This window comes from Ursus arctos, unplaced genomic scaffold, assembly GCF_023065955.2.
Source record: "Ursus arctos isolate Adak ecotype North America unplaced genomic scaffold, UrsArc2.0 scaffold_5, whole genome shotgun sequence".
In the NCBI taxonomy this organism is placed as follows: domain Eukaryota; kingdom Metazoa; phylum Chordata; class Mammalia; order Carnivora; family Ursidae; genus Ursus; species Ursus arctos.
Window position 1 is genome coordinate 23,609,692 of NW_026623067.1, and position 21,441 is coordinate 23,631,132.

Below are 21,441 nucleotides of genomic sequence, written 5' to 3' on the forward strand. Positions count from 1 at the left end.
GAGGCTGCGCTGACCCCTGGCGGGAGTGACGGGGCTGGGGAGTGGGAGAGGGATGGGGGCACAGCCCATTCGCTACCAAGGCTGGCTCATACCTGAGCTCGGTCCAGTGACACATGAACCATGTACTGGCCACAACGAAACTCATCGGAAAAAAGATTTGGAGTGAAATTCAGTTCCTGCTCATGTGAATGACGGTAACGGAAGGAACATTATCCCACTGTAGTCTTTAGCTTTGATTTAGGAAAACAAAGTATATCTGAATCTCGGTGCGATCAGTACGATCAATAGTTCGAATGACGGTGTATTTCTCTCACTTTTCAGTGACTACGGCTAAGCTGTGAGTGCGCGGGCGCGAGCCCCACCTGCTGCTGTAGCCGGACCTTGTCGTCTTCCAGCTGTCTCATCCTCCGCCTTTCTAGTTCCACCTGATGGACACAGTCCTCTTTGGCCCTCCGGATAGAGTCCTGAAGTTCTTGCAGGTTCCGCTCACGTTCCAACTTCAGTTCCTTCCTTTCTCTTTGAACCTGACGACAAGTGCGTCTGTAAGAGGTTGGCCTGCCCCTGGCTACGTGACTCTGTTCAGTCGTCTGTTATCCTTGTATACAGTCAGTGTGTGGAATATTTACAAACTGATCTCCACAGCCTTTTCCATTATGAGAGGTAACGTTTAAACGTACTGAAATTCTACATTTTAATCTGTCCTCATTTAATTCTAATACAAAAAGTATATCCAAAACTCCACATATGACCTGCATAAATTCAACTGAAAAGGCTGTCGTCACTTAAAACTGCTATTTGAATAAAACCCACTGTATTACCTAAGCAAGTTTCTTTTCTTCTTTAGAAATTTCTTATATTCTGAGGATGCTTGGGTGGCTCAGTTAAGCATCTGACTCCGTCTAAGATTCTCTCTTTCCCTCCCCCCTTGTTCACACACACGCTCTTTCTCAAATAAATAAATCTTTAAAAAAAATGGGGGGGGTGCCTGGGTGGCTCAGTTGGTTAAGCAGCCAACTCTTGATTTCAGGGTGTAGCCTACTAAAAACAAAATTTCTTACATTCTGCCTAGTAACACAGGAGGTGACTGAGCCTTGGTATTAATGTTCGACCTTAAATATTTGTTTCCAAATCCATTTAGAAATTACAGAAAATCTATGGGGACAAAGTTGGAGAGAGATGTGGAGAAAATTTTTGAAAAACACCTGTGGTTAGGGAAGGGGCATATAAATTTAATGTGGGAGAAATTCTAATTTTTTTGAAATGACTTTTGTAGCAATTTAAATCAACATTTAGGGCAAAACGTAATACGACTTAACAAAATCGCTAACTAGGCGGAGCAGGAACAGAGGTTTTCATCCGTCCTTTGGCTCTAACCTTTAATGGGCAACAAAGATGGGTATTCCCTTCTTACTTCGGCCACTGAGCCTGGGCTACATTTTCTCTGTTCTCTAGGTAGTTCAACTATCCCTCCCTTCCCCATAATGGAAACTTAACCAAAAGTCTCTACCACTGTAGACATCAGCCAAAGCTGGAGGAGTAGCAGTTAACATTTCTAATAAATACTTCACTATCTGCTCTTCACATTCTGACCCACTACTGAACAGCACTTTTCTCCATCATGCCTACAAGACCGTTTCCATGAAATGGATTTTGTATAAGCATAAAGGAAAGATAAAATAACAGTATGTACCTAGAACACAGATTCTGGGAAATGAAGACGTACGATAGAGGAATACAGTTACCTCCGATTCTGCGAGGACAAGCTGCTGCTCTCGCTTCTCTAAGTCAATTAGGGTTTTTTGAAGTTTTCCTTCTAGAACAGTATATTCAGCCACCTAAAGTACAATAAAAGAAAAATTACCTTTTCCCCAAATTCAAAAATGAACAAAGTCGACGATGCATACACTGTAACTTACTGAAACACAAGATGTGCCAACAGGAAAATCACGAATTCCATCCACCAATTCAAAGCAGAAATTCATTCTAGTACTCTAAGGAAGGAAGCCCATCTAGCTTCTGCTTGGCTATGTCTAGTGACATTCAGTTTCCTGAGGAAGCTCTTTCTCCCACTGGACAATCAACTGCTAGTAAAATCCTATGTTGAGTCAACATCTAGCTCCTTAAAATCTGCCTTGGTCAATACCCCGGTATTCCGCTGATGGCCCCTTCATCACTTACCCTCCTTCCCTAGAATAATCCTGGTGCTGGATCAGCTAGTCAGTTTCAAGTCCGTCCTCCTCCTGGTTCAGATCGGATTCCTTCCTGCAGTTCCAACAACTGACCTCCAGATTGCTTCTGAAGCCGCACTCCCTGCTTCAGTCCCAAGCCTAGCACCCTGGTTGCCTGGGCCTGCAGTCCTGCTCTGCTCTCTGACCCTGTGAGTCCCGTTCAGAATGAGAGGTCTGCTACCTCAGCCTACACAGCATGGAGGACTCTGACAGTTTCCTAGCTCTCATTTCTAACTGATCGTTTTCACTAGGACTTTCTGAACCAGTTTTTCTACCCTTACCAACTACTCTCCAGATCCCAGGCCCATCCACTCCTGAACCTTACTTGTACCCCTCCAAAGAAGAAAAAAAAATCTATCTTCACATATTTGAATCTGGTGATAACCATCATATATCCTCCTGGTTTTTTTTCTTCTCCAAGATAAACATGAGTTTTAGCTATTATTCACATATTATGATTTTCACATCATCTAATATCTCGGATTTAATCTAGACTCTAGGTTCTAGACTAAGTCTTTTAAAAAATGTGGTACCCAGATGTGATCTCACTACTTCAGAAGCCAAAGAATGTCCCTCGCCAGAGGCCAGAACAGCAAGTCCATTACCTTTGTCAGAAATCGCATGTGCTATTTCGGGCTCCTAATCACGCCATTTGCTATGTCACAGACATTCCCCCAAGGCTTTTGTTTTTAAATCTGGGACAACTATCCCCGCATACCTATTGTCCAAAAGACTGTCGTGACTACAGAATTTGACATTTCTCCTTGTTGAGCTTCATTTCAGTGATTTAGGCCCAACATACCAACCAGTCGTGATCACTTACGTAAGAATTCTGTTAACTCTACCACCTATTTGGGGTTTATCTAAAAACAAAACAACTAAGTGTGCCCTACCTCCTTATAAAGTCGTGCAGAGATCGGGAAACAGGATGGTGAGTCAGAACTCCAATGTTCTGCCTCTGGCAGCGCAAATGCGTGCGTTCCTAAAGCCTTGTCTCCGGAGGTCTCCCTTCCTGCTACGTGACCTCCACGGATGCCCCGAACCACCTACCACCACGCATACGGAGAACTCCCAAATCCAGACTGCCACGTCAAAACCCCCTCCAGAGACTCCGACCTCTAAGCCCAAGGATCTGCTCCGTGTGGCAATACTCCCGATATCTCTCCAACTCAAACATGTATAAAAACGGGAATCCATCCTCACTTAAATAACAAATATCTATTTGAAACCTAGCAGGTGTAGGCAAAAGAAAGTCCTGTGATACCTATATTCTGAGGGAAGGCCGACTATGAACAAGGAAGTGGATACGTAATGCAATCCTAAGTAAATGCCAAGAGGAAAATAAGCAGAACGAGTGTCTAGTTAGTGGCTGGGAGCAAAGGAAGGGGGCCTATTTTGGAGATAATGATCAGAGAAGGCCCCACTCAGATTATCCTGAACCGAGACCAGAAAGTACTTCTAACAAAAGGACATTCTATAGATCCTGAGGTGGGGACGCGGCTTAGCAGGCTTAGCACGTCCGAGGAACTACGACAGGTTGGTAAGATCAGACGGTAGCAGAAGGCTGACAGCAGTGAGGTCACAGAGGAAGCTAGGAGAGAGATCACACAGAGCTTGTAGGCCCTGGTCGAAAACGTGAGTTCTCTTCTATGTGCCACGAGGAGTATGGCAGGTTTTAGACAGACGAGTGCATCATCTGACTTCTGGTTTAAAAGCCTCACTCTTGGCTGATACGGATAGAACCAGCCACCGGGGTCAGGAAAGAGGAAGGGACACTGAGGGAAAAAGTGACGGAGAGACCGAAAGTCGTGAAGGAGGTGGCTGCAAGAGGTTCGTTTCCAGGACACATGTTCGATGTGGAGCCACGAAGAATTGCTATTAAACGAGATGTGGAATCAGAGAGTCAAGGAGAACTTGCCTCGGGGCCTGAGGAGCTGACTGAAAGGTACTGCCGCTTGTTAAGACGGGGAATCAACAGGAACAAATTTCTACAGGAGGGAGATACAGAGCTTGTTTTTAGACAGGGTACATTTGCGTCACTTCTGAGATAGTCAGTGGGCGGTGCCAACGGCCAAGTGCAGAGTCCAGAGAAGAGGCAGGAGATGCAAGTAGAGACATGTTATACATTATACATATATGTTATATATAATATGCATCCTCGTATTTAACTCGTATATGACAGTAAGAAAGTGGATCACAACACGTGAAGAAATGTAAAAACAGAAAAGAGATTCAAGGCCTGCGCCTTGGGGCACGCCAATAAACCCAGCAGGGGCTGAGGGGGGAGAAATGATCCAGCAGGACAACTGGGAAGGGGAGAGCAGTGAGTTCAGTAGAACAGTACAAGGATTACGTACGGGAGGAGAGGTCAAGCAGAGACGTGTTTTAGAAAGGAACGATCAAACTGGGTGAGGATGACGGAGGGTTGGTTGCAGATTGTTCTGGAGAGAGAATGAGCTGATTAGGGAGAGGAGGAGGAGTGGGGGTAGCAATGAGTATCCTAGAAGGCTTCCCATCTTACACCTCCTTAACTCCCTTCAACTCCCATCCCCTTTTCTCCACCACCTGATCGCCGCTCTGACTTTTCAGCCTTCGTCTTCTTTTATATGTATTATTGCCTGCCTGGTCTTCCTGACCTGAGCTTCACCCTCCTCCATCGTGTCCACTATACTTCCACCAGAAGGACTGTTCTAACAAGAAAACCCCATTTCCTTGTTCTCTTACGTAAAAGTCTTCATTAAAAAAATACGTTTCTCTAATTTCTACCTTACCCAAGCTGGGCTATCAGCTGAACCACAGAACATAAAAAATTATTCAAGTAATTATTTTCTCTGTCTTCTCCTAAAATGGCACACAACCTCTCCCAGCGTGGAAGCGTAGGATCGAGTTAATCCGTTAGCAACAGTGGACGCTGTCAGGCACTAGGGCTTAATTCTCTCAGGAAACCCTGGCTGAGAAAGTGTGCAGGATCAAGTCTAACCTCCTCAAAATGGAACAGGAGAGCATTTAATTCCATAAACGCTCTATGCTTTATTTCTTGAGGCACACCCTTTCCTCCCTTCTTCCCACATCAAACTACGTCCTTTTCTTAATGCCAAGCCTATTTCAAACTTCTTTGTTTGGAATGTCCCTCGAGGCCACCTAGAAGTATCTACTAATCTTTATCAAAATGAAAGCATAATCTTATCCGTGAAAGGCTTCCTCATATTACTCCCTCATGTAGAACTGAGGTCTTCCTTCTTTGTGGGTGCACGCTAGCAATCTTTAGCTATCTGATGGGAAGTCACGTAAAAGACAGAATAAACATGATCTCAGCTATGCAGAAGGCAGGACAGGACCCAAGTACCAGACTCATATAGTAGTTTCGGACACATTCGTTAGTTAACAGTAACCGGGTTTAGCACATCAATCTGTACAACCAAGTCACTAGCAATACACTGCTTTCTGGAAATAAAGATTTGGTATATTTCACTTCCCCCCGCCAAGGCCCCTTCTCAGGTAACAAAATAATCCCTCCAAAATGGTCCCAAAAGATGACCAAAAAACATCAACTGATAGATTAATAAACCCAATCACCCACAACGATATATATCATTAGATGCCTATCATAAGCTTAAAATATTAATTTATAATTATGAAACACTAGTATCTTTGAGATCTGACTCTATGTAGTTTTATTTACTACAGATACTCCTTCACTACCACATCCTGAATTGGGGGGCTATTGGCTATTAGCATCTTTTGGGTAAGGCAAGATGGAAGCTCCTCACAAGAAGTAATGAGTTCCATTCTACTACTGACCAGTTACTTTGTGCCGAACAGCAGAAATAAAAAGAAATTTAAATGTCTGCATAATGTGCCACCAATATTATCCAGACTCCTTCAGGTAAACTTTCTAAATATTGAAGTTATACATTGTTTTGAAGAAAACAGGTAAAGTGGAAATAAGTCAACTTTGAAAAGGCTCCATACATTTTAGACCTAGAAATAGTACAGTGAGGTTCTCTGAGAACTTAGCTTGAAAAGGTTTCATCCTACTGAGAAAAAAATTGCTTTTTTTCTCCCCACAGACTCAATTTTACAGTAACTGTTATCAAGTTTTAGAAAACAGATCTCATCCTAGTTGGCCATATTCTTGCAAGACAGAGCACACGTTACACTGCATGACTTGTTACTCTCAAATGTATTTAGGTTGAAATAAAATGGCAACATCCAATGTACTTTTTGACATGACTAAGTCAAATAAACAGCTGAGCCGTATTTACTAGACAGGTATCATATTCCATTTTCTGAGCAGAGTTCTTATTAACTAGTCAGAAGCTGTCAATTCAAGCTGAAATGTAGGAGAAATTGTACATATTGGAAGTCAACTGAAAAGATAATAGCAAAATGACAACCAACCAAAAATCACTTCGACTTTTTTTTTCCCAACTCATTACACAAAAACTCTGTTTTGTTTTTTTTTTCAATTGAAACTTCAATTAGGGCACAAGTTGGATTTGTCAAAATTATTAACTAAAAAATGTTTCAAGATTTGACTTTTGCAAACCTCAACCCCGGAAAACGCTTCAACAGCATTTAAAAAATGGTTCAACAATAAACTCATCTTGCCTTAGAAGCTAAATGAAAAATTCAAAAACTTTAAATATTTTATGGCTCACTCAAATTCAATTCATAAAGGAAACTTGAGAACTATAAATGCTACTTGATGTAAAAGTCACATTTAGTCCAACTACTATAAAGTTTAAGTACGTGTGAGGGCCTCTAATTTTTTAATTTTGGTTATTTGAGTATTTAAGAACAGACGCTTTGGAGAGGTCCTATTATATTTTTCTTTTATCTCACTGGTTTCTCACATTTTTAATGGTTGAGAATTAAGGGAGATAAAGTTGAAACAGTTACTTTAAAGTCAAAGGCCTGGGGGGCTTTGGCTCAGTCTACCCATACAAGACTAACTGCCCGGCCCCCCCCACACACAAATTCAACAACCCACACGAAACAAGTGCTTTCACACACTGGACAATGGGCCGCTCAGGACCATCATCCGTGACAGAGCAGAAACAAATGAGGCCCTACCAGGAACTCTAGAGGACTTCCCAGAGGCACTTTCCAGACTCTAGTTCAGAGAAGGGGGGGACCCAGCAGAACCTCGCAATCTGGCTGAGTTGAGGCAACAGACAGCAGACTGAAAAGGCTGAGGCAAGTCAAGTTCATGAGGAGAGGAGAGACACAGAGAGAGAGAGAGCACCAGAGACCTGCAGAGTAGTCCGCTCCAGTCTGAGGTGAAACCCCCTATGGCTGGGGCCTTTACCACTGGAAAGCTCTAGGATGAAGCATTCCCAGAGCTCAGACAGGCCTGAGAGGAGTGTGCATTCCTCCCTGTCCGAGGGGAGAGACCCTGTGACATACCAGGCATCTACATAATGCTACGGAGAGCAAGGCCACGGGATGTTTTCAACTCACCCTAGCCAAACTTTAAAGGATCAAACTCATCTCAAGTAACTTCACGTCACAACGAGATCCAGCAATTGACAATGTAAACTTCACAATTTCTGGTATCTAACCAAAAATTACCCACCGTACTAAGAAGAAAAATGTAACCTATAACAGGTGAAAAAGCAACAGAAAGAGATCTCAAAATGATAGAGATGTTGGAACTAGTAGATAACATATTATAAATATATTGCACATAGTGAAAAATGCAGAGGAAGACACGAACATGATGAAAAGTAGAATATTTAAAAAAAAAAAAAAAAAGAAAGCCCAAATGGTCCTTTCAGAGATGAAAAGTGCAGTATATGAAATGATAAATTATGCTCAATTGGATTCATGACAAATTAGACCCTTAAGAAGAGACAGGCGAACCTGAAGTCACAGCAAAAAAAATTACCCAAAATGAAGCACTCAGAAGAAAAAAAAAAGACTTAAAAAGTAATTCACCTCTCACTGGGACAATGTCAAGCAGTCTAAGATACATGTACATTGCAATCTAAGCACAAGAGGACAAAGTGACACAGGGAAAAATTCTGAGCAGTAAAAACCCAAAACTGCTCCAAACTTGAGGAAACCCTATAATCAAGAAGCTCAAAGTCTCCAAGCAGGGTGAACACATGAACACACACACACACACACACACACACACACACACACACCCACAAGGCCCATCAAAATCATAATGCTGAAAACTAGTGATAAAGAAAAAAATCTTAAAAGCAGTTCAAAGAAAAAAAGAGACATTACAGATGGAGGCCCAAGGTAAAAAGGCCAGGAGGTTTTCCATCAGAAACAACACAAGCCAAAATGCAAATGAAACAACTTTCAAGATTGAAACAAAAAAATTGTCACCAGAATTTCATACCCAGTGAAATATATTTATTTCACAACGAGAGGGAGAGAAACACTTCTTCACACAAAAGCTGACAGCATTTATTGCCGTCAGACCCATACTACAAGAAATGTCATGTAGTTGGCTCATGAAAAAAGACTACTGCCTCAGAGTTTGACCTCTTTAAAAACTCTTTAAAGCAAAAATAAATTTTAGGGTAATACATGTAAAAGCAAAATCTACGATGGTAACAATACAAAGGACACGTGATGGACACATTCTGTTGTAAACTTCTGAAGCTGCACATGAAGTGGTATAACGGCATTTGGAGGCATACTGTGGTAAATTAAAGCTGAGTATTGTAAAACTTGAAGCAACCACCAAAAAAAAAAAAAAAAGGTAGTAAAACAAAGATACAATAAGGCAATAGTAAAAATATAATGGGATCATAAAAAAAGTCAATAAATCCAAAAAAAAAAGACCAAAAAAACCCACCAAAAAACAAAAAACTAAGATGGAACAAATGGAAAACCAAGAGCAAAACAGATTTAAACCCAGGCATACTAAAAATAAAAACCCAAAACAAAGAACAAGAACAAAAAAATCCCAAGCATGTCAATAACTACCCATTAAATATAAGTAGCTGAAGTCAGAGAAGAAAATAACTTTCAAGAATATTCTAGTCTGCACCCTGCTCCTATCTCTCGGTCGAGTATAGCAAACCATCCTGCCATTGTTGTCTTCTCCCATTTACAGGTACATCACTAATCACTAATAGGAAAGTTCAATTTCAACATTTGAAACAACTCTAATTTTCAGGGTTTTTGTTTTGCTCAAGAACTTGAGTGTTAATAGGTAAGTACTGAACTTTTGCTTTCTGGAGTAAGATCAGATGGTCTCATGTTATTTTTAAAGATGTCATTTATTCCAGAATTAAATTCTTAAAAAGAGCTTGTAAGTTTCTGATGCTCTTTTATTAACAAATTATAACATTTATATATACTTAAGTGAGCTATATTCCTTGTTCATACAGAAGTAGGCTTTTTCCTACAGTATTCATTTTCGAAAGATAATACATTTGCAGGGTTCAATCGAAAAAGCACCAAACACCTTACAGAGAAAGGCCTTCCTCCTACTCCTGACGTATTCGTCCACTTGATCCAAGCCAGTGTACAACCATTGTACTGTGACAGTCCACAGATTTTCTTTAATGCATGTACAAGACACTATCAATATTTTTCCTTTCTGCCTTCGATTTCTATAGAAGTTATTACCTTTTTCTTCACAAGTGATTCTCTCTCTCGGTCCCTCTTCTTCCATTCCTCTGCAAGAGCCTGCATATGGGCCAATTCCTTCTGCTTCAGCTACAAGAGGAAGACAAATAGTCACAGAAAACATATCAGTATTTCAAACACACAAATCAGCTGTTCTCCGGTAAACAATACTGTTCACCGATATGTTCCTTTCAGAAATTCTCTTTTATTCTTAACCCGAACGAAGAGAAGGCCTGAGGGAAGGAATGCCCATATGAATATAAAGCTAATGGCAAGACTGCTTCTTTAACTCTCGTTTCAAGACAGATGATGGCTGGCTCCAGGAGGAGGATTGCTGGCTGCACAAGGGCCTGGAATTAAAACATTCAAGTTTTCATCTCTGACTTCCAACCTTCAGTCCTAATCTGCCCCAGAGTCATGGAGAAAGTTTAGGGGAATCCCTCTGCAGGGCTTCTGCCCAGCTGTCATTTATCGAGTATTTTCTAATTCTGTTTTCTGTAAGAGTAAAGCATCCTTGCTATTCAGAAGGACTGGGTAGGGTACCCATGGAACAGAGAGAGAAAAGCCATAGGGAGAAGAAAGAAATGTAGTCGGTAGACAAAGGAACCTGATTTTCAAAAATGTCTTCTTGCATTTCTTTCCACATTTCCAGCTCCAGTGCTGCTCTGTATTCTAGGGTTTCTCGAGGCTCTATCTGGACTTCTGAAGGGCAAGGTGCTGGAGGAACGGAAGACGGCTTCTGTTGCACGGCAGGTAAACCCTGAGACATGAATGGAAACGAATTGAAACAAACACGCTCACACACGTGGCGCGTGAGATCCACTGTGAAGAGTCAGGTTTCACTTTCACTGATACTGACCTGAGATGAATCAGAGACAAGAATCTCCCGCATTTTTACTAGTCCATAATCTTCCAGAGTTACTGTGTAAGAAAGATCCATTATCCTGTTGTTTGACCTACAGATGAAATCAGAAATACTTAAAATTCACAGAAACCCATTTCTATTATTTTTCCCTTTATTTGCCCAATGCCATAGCAGCATGTGACCAAGTCACATTTCCTATAACCTGGCACTCTTGCTACTCCAACCGCAGTACGTGCTGTAGGCTTCAAGACCTTCCACACACAGGATCTTACTTGAGCACGAACGCTCACATTAGTACATACCCACATTTACTAAAAACTGACCTCTCACACTGTTGATGTGGAGAATCTTAAAATCTTAATGCCCATAGGTAATTACTGCCTAAGTTTCATTTCCTTCCTCTCCTCTGTTTTATGTATGTGCAGAGGGTCATGCACTCATCTATGTTAAGATCAAACCATTTTGTCCCTTTTTCTCCCATTTCCACCTGGACCACTTTTCTCATGTCATCAACATTAACTCAAAAAGTAAGTTTCAGGGGCGCCTGGGTGGCACAGCGGTTAAGCGTCTGCCTTCGGCTCAGGGCGTGATCCCGGCGTTATGGGATCGAGCCCCACGTCAGGCTCCTCCGCTATGAGCCTGCTTCTTCCTCTCCCACTCCCCCTGTGTTCCCTCTCTCGCTGGCTGTCTGTCAAATAAATAAATAAATAAAATATTAAAAAAAAAAAAAGTAAGTTTCAATGCCTGTAAAATATCCTAATGAATTTATATAGCCAAATTAAGGGGAAAAAACCAATTTCCCCAATCTTGATTATATATATTCTGAATTCTTATTCTACTTTTTTTCCTGGGATGAAGCACTTGTACATAAATCTTTTACTCGATGTGAGTGTTGCTCCAGGGTAATTCCTGAAAATTTGTTAATTATATATACTTTTTTATTAGAATGAGGATTTATCAGAGAACTACAAGGAGTGTTTACTAAAATGTTAGAAGAAAATACAATCTTGGCTACAAGAAACGTAGCTCTGTCTAAAATCTATTCCACAAATCCTTGGTCAAACACAACTTCAGTGAATGGAACCCACACGAGCAAACCCTCAATAACCAATTTTCACATTTTCTTCTAATCTCACAGATTTTAGAAGACATGAAGAAAACAAAATGAAGCACTATCGTACCTAAGTCTCCTAAAACTTTTCTGTCTACAGAGCAGGGCAATAAAAGTTAATATTCATAACCCATAGATTTAAAATAACAAGTAATGATCTGATTATTTTCATGATTTTCTACTTAATGTGACCAAAAAATGGCATTTTTTTTTTTTAAGATTTTATTTATTTGGCAGAGCAAGAGAGAGAGCACAAGCAGGGGGAGTCGGAGAGGAAGAAGCAGGCTCCCTGCTGAGCAAGGAGCCTGACTCAGGACTTGATCCCAGGACGCTGAGACCATGACCTGAGCCAAAAGCAGGTCTGACTGAACTGCTTAACTGACTGAGCCACCCAGGCACCCCAAGAATGGTATTTTTAAAAGAATTTTCAGTTCAGCAGAGTATCTGATACTGTTCCCAGAGCTCCAAATGAGTCAAAGTTGTACTCCACTCTTCACTTTTTCAAGTGACTAGAGGTGGGGAAGAACAGGGGAAGGGATTTCAATACTACTTTTAGATCTCAGCTTTTTACTGAGCCTGATTTCTTTCTACATTCTAATTATAATTCAAAAATCAAGGCATGTGATGTATAATGTTAAAGCTTGTTTAAACTTCTGTTGCTACATTTAAAAGGATCCCTCAAAAGATGTCTTTTGGGTAAGACATGTGTGAACTTCAGTTTTCCACTATGGCAATAAATCCCAGGGCAGAAAAACAATACTCTTTTTAAAGTGCCGAACATCTGTAACAGCCTCAGAAATTAGATTTGAAGCAGAAGTTAAAATATTTGTCAAGCAGGGGCGCCTGGCTGGCGCAGCCGTTAAGCGTCTGCCTTCGGCTCAGGGCGTGATCCCGGCGTTATGGGATCGAGCCCCACATCAGGCTCCTCTACTGGGAGCCTGCTTCTTCCTCTCCCACTCCCCCTGCTTGTGTTCCCTCTCTCGCTGGCTGTCTCTGTCAAATAAATAAATGAAATCTTAAAAAAAAAAATATCTGTCAAGCAGAACAACAGTCATTCCCAATGCAAGACAATGTAACAATACATTATCAATTTGACCTGGAATTACTAAATTAACAAAATGGCCAGAATTTACAATTGTCAGGCTTAAGAGGGGGGAGGAAATACTTAAGAGTCTAAGTGTTAACAGCACCATAGGGTACAGTACAGTGGTACCAGAAAGCTTAAGAAGGCTAAAGAGCAAATTAGAACATAGCCCCCATCGGTCAAAGGAGAGAGAGGAGAACAAAGGTGACAGGAAAGGACAAGGCTGTACCCAGCTAATGAGAATACAAAGCAAGCAAAGACCAGTTCTGGGAAATGCATTACCCCTGCGCTGCTATGAAAGGCACACTTTCACTGTAAGTTTGACGCCAACACTGTTCACCACTGGAACCTAAAAAGCGGGTTTTCTCTGAAGACAAGACGTTAGAAAGCTGGATTCTGGCGATTCCCAGAAGTAAATCTTTACTCATTTTATCCTTGTGCCATAATTCAACCAGCAATGGAATCCTGAGGAAGAGAGAAACAAGTGTTCATTATCTATCAGTTCTGAACTAAGTCACTAACATCTTTAAGTTCCCTAAATATATTCAAAGATGTTTTTGTTACCTCGATCAGAAAGGCTCGATTCCACAGGTAACAAACAGAAAACACTATTACGTTTTCTACACCTCTTTCTGTGCAATAAAGAAAACACCTTCAAATACTATTCTTTTTTACTCTTCCTTCTTCCCTTTAAATTAATATATACATTTGAATGGTGATACCCTGAGAAAGTAAAAAGACATTTCAGATCTCATTTCTCTTCACAAATCCAATTCAGACAGCTGGATTAACACCTCCATCGTGTACAGATGACGTCTCAGAAAAAGCAAATAATACACGACAGTCAATTGGTGAATCAGTAATCAAAACTAAACAGCTTGCTCCTATCTCTCTTCATGTAGTATGAAAAAACAAGACTGCTTTCCAAAGCTGCTTTTCTCGTAGATTGTGTTAACGCAGGTCTAACATCCAAATCGACGAAGAGCCTCCGTAACTATATAAAACTTTCTAGGGGAAGGACACGCATCACAGACACTGTTAGCACATCTGTTTCTGGGTCTTCATGCGCCCTGACTGTTGTGAATCCAGAAGTCCAGGGCTTCCTCTTGTTAACAGACAGAAATGTACCGCACGCGCCGCGTGTATGTTACCGTAAGAAGGTGTCCTGCAGCTGGTGAGGCAGGGTTGCAAAGTCGAATGCACAGTAAGACTGTGGAAGAAAAACTTCCATGTTTTTGCGAACTTCTACCGGAGGATTAGTCATAATCGGAGCTGCGCTGCCAAAGAATGGATAAGAGTACCTAGAATTGAAGAAAAACAGCATCCCGTGATACGGACGACAGAGAAGACTCACAGTCTGTTTTCTTAAAGTATAATGTGAATATAATGAACAAATGCAATTTTAAAAATAGGTACGTGGTACAAATACATGACGGTTTTAGTCCTATCACCAACTTTAAAACACTGCAAACGCTGTGAGTGTTGATATAGAAACTAGAGCAATTTTAGACAAAATGCGTCATGTGTACAGCGTGCGTTCCCAAAGCTGCTTTCAAGTGATCTTAGAACGGCCATCCGGGGAAGAACTCTCGTAGTCAGAAGGCAGTGACACTAAATAAGGAAGAGATCATCATTTTGATACATTCTAAGTAAGAATAAGATTTAGGAACGGCAATGAGGCTACTGAACAAAGACCGAGCTGCCATTTGTTCAGGAGATCCTTGAGGGCACGGGTCCCACCTTTTCCATCCGTGCCCCCCCCAGCAACAAAGAAGCCCTTTGGGGCACCTAGTAAACGTTCAAGAAATACCTGCTGAATTTAATTTCAAAACTTATTTTCGTTATTCAGTAATGTCTTGATGTTTATGGGCTAAAAAACTCCTAGTCAGCGTCAAAAGGGTGCGCCCTTGGTATTCAGTCTTTGAGAATCAAGGACGAAAGCAGCTGAATCCGTGGGGAACAGCACTCTCTTCCTGTCGTCACAGAAACCACACCAGATCAAATGGGAGGATGCCTGACTACTGCAGAACTTACTATTTCAAGCCAAATGTGAAAATGAAGTAATGCTCGCTTAAGTTTCATCTTGTATCTTGTTATTCGTCAGGAAAACTGGAGCTGAAAGCCTAGTAGTGAAAACTGCTTTTCCGGGGCGCCTGGGTGGCACAGCGGTTGCACGTCTGCCTTCGGCTCAGGGCGTGATCCCGGCGTTATGGGATCGAGCCCCACATCAGGCTCCTCTGCTATGAGCCTGCTTCTTCCTCTCCCACTCCCCCTGCTTGGGTTCCCTCTCTCGCTGGCTGTCTATCTCTGTCGAATAAATAAAATCTTAAAAAAAAAAAAAAAAAAGAAAACTGCTTTTCCTACAACAAGAATCCTGTGCATTCACTCAATTCCTACATAATCACACATCCACTGAAAGCAGGTCATCTCACAGATCCCATTATGCAGTTGCCAACTACAATTTCACGATAGCTCATGAGAGCACGACACCACAAAATTTATCAAACTCAAAGTTACACGGTGTTTTAAAAAATGCCATAAAATGATTCCAAGACAGAACCAGTGGCCCTTGTCATCAAGTGAATCACAGCTGTGTCCTTGCTTCATGATACTTTCCCCCTTTTCTTTGCCAATTGGACTTCTGGCCTTCCTCACACGTCGCCTTCTTTCTCAATCTGTCTTCTTCACGAGGGTGAGCTCTTTGTTTACGTGGCCCATAAACCCCTAATACCAGGCACACTGCTGGATAACGCAGGCACTTCATGATTCAACCAATGGCCCACAGGACAAGACTGAACCACAAAAACTATGAAGAGTGCCTGCTAAGTGGGCTGGTACAAGGTTTCCCCTCCCAGCTTCTAATTTCAGATCATGCCAGTATTTCTATACTTCCGGCTAACAGCATCTCTACGTACCCTAAGATCACAGTCTTTACTAGCAGCGGTAAAGAGATCCCAGTTTAAAAAGTAGAGGGAGAAAGACAAAAAGCTAAAATAGAAAGTAAAAAATACTTCTAAAAACCATTAAGAGATGTTCTAGAAACCCTTTGAGAATAGCTTTCCTTGTGAGAGAAAAGCCTTTTTTTTGGCCCTCAATTTTCAACTAATATTTTCATAATGATTCTCAGCCTCTAACAGGAGGTAAAAAGCAAAACTTAAGCTGTGATGGAAAGACTCCTGTTCTGTGAATTCACAATCCGACTCCGTGTTGGGTCCCTTTGATTCTGTCCATTACTTACATCAAAACCCAGAGGGCTTTGAAATAGCTTGATAAGAATCCAACAATTGAAAAAGGAGATACAAGTATAATGTATGCATCTGAAAAGCAGGTATGCCTTAAATAACAGCAGGGAGCACTGTGTAGCGGCTGACATTCCTGCCAATGGCCATCCCCAATGACAGAAAGATTTCTGCATTTAACCACATTAAGAGCAACAACTTTATTAGAAATGCTAATGATTGCTCCAAAGAAATTTATAAGGAAAAATTAAATACTCCAAACTAAAACATTACTGTATTACATTTCATATACATTTCAGCCAAGAAATTGATGAAAATGTATTACTGTTAAAAACAAGCTATTGAGTAAAGTTATTTAGCTGATCAAAATATATATATGTATTTCAATTTTTTATACGGAACAGAGTGAACACATTCCACTTGCAGTTCACCAAGTATGGTTCTTATGGTCTCCGTTACCATGTGTAGGTATTAGAATACAACCTCCCACTGTAATGAAGTTTTATAGAAAAGTCAGAGACCACACTTCCCTTATTTTGACCTAGGATACCTTTTCTAGGAACAACAACTTTCGGGTTCAAGAGTCACTTTAGTTTTTTTGGGTTTTTTTGTTTTTTTACAAAGGAGCATGAATAAATTGTCATAAATACCTACAATTAGTATGAGCTCTCCTACCACCAATGCCGCCCTGGTTTAAATTCAAAGCCATAAGGACAGAGCCTGGCCCCCTTTTCGGTTCATGGGTTTAACAACTGTTTGAACTTCTTTGGTGCTATTTTTCCCTCTGTAATTCCCAAAGAGAGGAAAGGCATTGCTCTTCAGAAAATAATACTTGGGGGGGCGCCTGGGTGGCACAGCGGTTGAGCGTCTGCCTTTGGCTCAGGGCGTGATCCCGGCGTTATGGGATCGAGCCCCACATCAGGCTCCTCTGCTATGAGCCTGCTTCTTCCTCTCCCACTCCCCCTGCTTGTGTTCCCTCTCTCGCTGGCTGTCTCTATCTCTGTCGAATAAATAAATAAAATCTTAAAAAAAAAAAAATAATAATACTTGGAGACAAAAGCAGATCACACCTTAATATACAGTTGACTGGAAAACCGACTTCCAAATCATGAATACTCCTTAAGTCTATTGAAAAGCAAAAATGATGGGATGTCGCTGGCACAGCAATCTTCTGTCCTGAGGCTGTTTCTGAAGCATGGGACGCAGGCACCGGCTGGGCCACGGAAGCAGGTATAGAAGAGCTGACGGCTAAATGAACATACAAATTCAAACGAAAAAATTCCACTTGGTAACAGTTTCTCTTCAGTTATTTATATCACGTAAAGATATCTCATTTACGCTAAGTATATGGCAGTGTCTTTAAAAAAAAAAATCATTTACCTTCAAGCAAGGAATTTGATCACTTACTTTCATAAAGTTATGAACTGAGCCATCAACTTTTTAAGTGACTTCCCCAGAATGATGTAGGCTTTCATTCCCACTTTAGAGCTGTGTAAAAGAGCTTACTCTTCCCACAGATTGCAAAACACAGAAGCGGACGTTACCGACGCCGTGATGTATGCCAGCAGCGTGGCAGGCGCCAGCTTCCTGCCGAGACGCAGCTACACTTAACTTAGTATTCGAAGGGCTGTACTTGAGACTTTCTGCAGATAATAATTACAGCACTTTCTAAGAAGTAGTTTGGGCACATATGACATAGTCTAACAAAAAGAGCTACCTATTCCAATCCTATTACAGACCGGAGATGTTTAGCAAGTAGCCCAAGTCCTACAGCTATTCAGTGACGAGTGATCGCTTGCTCCCGAACTTTCGACTCCTAATCCACCACTATTCTAATTACTTACACTAGGAAATGTAACTGCAGTTCCTTATGTAGCAGATGGGAAAAGTTTATAAAACCAGATAAAACCTTTCTCAGTCTCTCCCTTAACTGGAGCATCAAAAACGAGTATAATGATTATTACAATAGGCGGTAGCTCTTCTCCCTGAAATTCCAGTGAATTCACAATATTTAAGTGTTTCCTAGTTAAAAATATGTTTCAAAGACCTATTTTCTGTAATTTCTTCTGAATAAGCTACTGTTTCTAAAATAAAAGTCACTGATAAAATTCCCTTACCTTTTAGCAAATCCTATGATGAAGTTATAGACTCAATTTAAATTTGATTCAATTTACACTGAATTTTTTTTTTACATCATACATTATTGGCTCTTTAAAAAAAAAAAAAAGCTCAAAATTTACTTATAAACCGTGAAAACTCTTAATCGTTAGATGGCTACAAAATGTACACCTAAAAAGTCTGTAAAAAGAACATCTTACCCTTTGTATTTGGTTTTGTGTCCTTATCATATTGTAAGCTTTCTGCTTCACTTCCTGTTGCATCGTCTTTTGTGGGAGGTGATGGGTTTTGAGGTGGAACAGGGGACACGCTTGGTGACTTTGGCCCAGTGAGTGTCTTCTCTTTTATAGGAGTTAAAACTCGCTTCTTTGAATGCTGTAGCTCATGTTCATTCTGGGTCTTTAAGTCAATTAAAGACTAAAAACAATTTTTAAATAAAGTATAATTTGCAAAGCACTTTCCTTCATAATTAAGCAAAAACGTGACGTTGTTTTTTAAAAATATAAGCTTCCTTTCCCAGTTTGGATATTCCTAGTCTATTTTTCTTCATAATTTGCAAATTTTCTTATAGCATCTAGGACCAGAAAAAGGAAGATGAACAGGAAGGAAATACGATATCCAGAGCTGAGTACCAAAATGCATCCTAACTGGCAAGAAGGGATATTTGATACAACAAGTCAGGCCAAGTGTCCTTGGGGATAGTTGTTGTTATCATTACCAAGGCCATAAACACAATGGAGGCCTGTTACTAAAACAAAAACGTATCTGACTTTCTTTCTCTCCTTTGTTCAACTTTCTTCTAAAAATATATGCATATATGTATATACTTAAACTCTCACTTTGTTTTTCTCTCTTTAATTCATAACCTACATAAAGATCAGTTCTTCAAAAGAACAGTACACGAAAGTTGATTCTAGGGCTACGTACAATCAAAAAACATATATGCATCCAAGCAAATACCCATGTCTGTTGCCTAAAGAGAGTATTAGGGCCACGAAGCAACAATGAACCAGGAACTTTGTCTCAGCTCCAGCTGAGTCAACCGAAACCATTACCATTAATGCAGATTCCCAGAAACTAGGTCTAACAACATTCTCTTTCAGAGGAGTCTCTTTTCTGGCAATGACTGACCATGAGTTGGGGGTGGGGGGAATGGTTCCTACTACATGACAAGACTATATGGGGGCACCTGGGAGTCTGCCTGAGATTCTTTCCTTCTGCCCCCTCCTCTCTAAAAATAAAAAAATCCTTAAAAAAAGGGGGGGGCGCCGGGGTGGCTCAGTCGGTTAAGCATCTGCCTTCAGCTGAGGTCATGATCTCGAGTCAGGTCCTGGGACAGAGCCCGTGTCAGGCTCCCTGCTCAGCGGGAAGTCCGCTTCTCCCTCTACCTCTGCCCCTCGCCCTGCTCGTGCTGTCTCTCCCGCTCTCTCTCAAATAATCTTTAAAAAAAAAAAAAAAAAAAAAAAAAAAGACTGTATGCAAAGGCTCTGTATAAACACTTAATGAAGTATAGCTGGGAAGTCACAGTACTTTTCAGAAAGGAAGTATCATATAATATAGGGCACTAATTAAGAATAATAAATACTTTCTCAAGCAAGTTCAACTTTTATGAGTAGTCCCGAGTGACCGCGCAGGAGCTGGAGGAGGGGCTGGGGGGCCACTACTTGCCTGGGCGTCTGCGCCTTCTCTCTGCAGAGCCACGGACACTCCGACAGTCGGGGCTAGCTCCACAGGGATAGGGGCGAGCTTTTGTTTGGCTCGGTTTGGAGGCTCAAGAATAAAGGCACCCTCAACTGTGACCGGGCGCTGGTTGATCTCCGTACTCCCCTTTTTCAGTAGCCCAGTTAAGGGTACTTCTGTGCTTCCAAGGGACTGGTCTCCACAGCAAAGATGGATCTAATGTGAAAGAGAAAATCAAAACAGGCTTCATATTCTCTCCTGTCTCCTAAACACGTACACTTCACAGCAAGTTAGGGGCGCCTGGGTGGCTCGGTCAGCTGAGCATCCGACCCTTGGTTTTGCCTCAGGTCCCGATCTCAGGGTCGTGGGATGAAGCCCCGTGTCGGGCTCCACACTCCCGCTCAGCACAGAGTCCATGCGAGTAATAGATTCTTAGACTTGGTGGTTAAAGTTGTTGGTAAGGCACAGAATTTACTAAGAACTCCATAATAAAGCCATTCTCTTTCATTTTTTCTCTCACTACTGTATACTCATACATGATCGCCCTTCTCCCTTTCAGGAGCTGTGGTTATTTTAATATTTTACTATGCTGCTTCACAAACTATATCATGAATACACGAATGCAAACAGAAAACTAATAGTTCAAGCATTTTTTTCTATTTCCATTTCAACATTAAACAGTTATTAAAAAAAAAAGTTAGTGAATCCAGCCCCTAAAGAACCTGAAATGATTTTGTTTTATTCATCCATAGAACATCTTCAGTGTTTCTCTTTTCCTGCTTTTTAGATTTTAGATTTTATATATAAAACAGTGTTTACCAGTACAACGTAAAATAGAATACCTGGGTGGGCTGTACTGTTTATCACTGATACCTAATCAAACTTCGACATTACTCCCTTCTGAAACTATAGAAAAAAGGGGGCACCTGGGTGGCTCAGTTACAGTGAAGCCTCTGCCCTCGGTTCAGGTCATGATCCCAGGATCTGGGGATCAAGCCCCGCATACGGCTCCCACTCCATCTCCCTCTGCGTGAGGCTCCTCCTGCTTGTGCTGTCAAATAAATAAAATCTCTAAGGGGGAAAAAAAAACGCACCACAGGGGAAAAAATGGCTGTTCAGGTATACGGTATAAACTGGGTTTTTGTTTTGTTTTTTACCTACTATAGTACTTTACCTCACTGTATGGGCAAACATGGCATTCACACGCACAATAAGCAGTCACAACATGAAACTATTTTTAGTTCCAAGGTAGGCAGTGACCTGTCGCTTAGTTTTAATGTTATTAGGTATGATGTTGGCGGTGGGCTGGAGAGAAAGAATTTGTTAGTTTAATTCTCATGGACATTTAAGTCCTAAGAAAGAAGTCATTACTTCAGTAAAGATTGGTATGTTAGAGACAGAAAAAAATTCAAGATCTTTAGAAAGCTAAAAACTATGTGAAAAGATGAAATGCAGCAAACAAACAAAAAAAAAAGTTCGTCATTTTATATAATATTTGGCTATTTAGTCTCCTGGGT

At 41.0% G+C, this 21,441-nt stretch overlaps 1 protein-coding gene across 8 annotated transcripts in view; it reads right to left on the reverse strand.

Moving 5' to 3' along the window:
- The window catches only part of CEP120 (centrosomal protein 120), a 74,115-nt gene that overhangs the window by 26,268 nt on the left and 26,406 nt on the right, over positions 1-21,441 (reverse strand). For 5 of the 8 annotated variants that reach the window (XM_044387353.3, XM_044387351.3, XM_026507841.4 and 2 more), the window contains 10 exons: positions 19,913-20,140; positions 18,445-18,661; positions 17,197-17,374; positions 14,039-14,188; positions 13,170-13,352; positions 10,687-10,783; positions 10,435-10,587; positions 9,828-9,917; positions 1,743-1,835; positions 363-524 (listed from right to left, as the gene is read on the reverse strand). In XM_044387353.3, coding sequence (XP_044243288.3) covers positions 363-524; positions 1,743-1,835; positions 9,828-9,917; positions 10,435-10,587; positions 10,687-10,783; positions 13,170-13,352; positions 14,039-14,188; positions 17,197-17,374; positions 18,445-18,661; positions 19,913-20,140 — 1,551 coding nt within the window. The remainder of the gene's footprint in view (positions 1-362; positions 525-1,742; positions 1,836-9,827; positions 9,918-10,434; positions 10,588-10,686; positions 10,784-13,169; positions 13,353-14,038; positions 14,189-17,196; positions 17,375-18,444; positions 18,662-19,912; positions 20,141-21,441) is intronic. The other 3 variants (XM_044387352.3, XM_048220727.2, XM_048220725.2) reach the window with 1 other exon arrangement.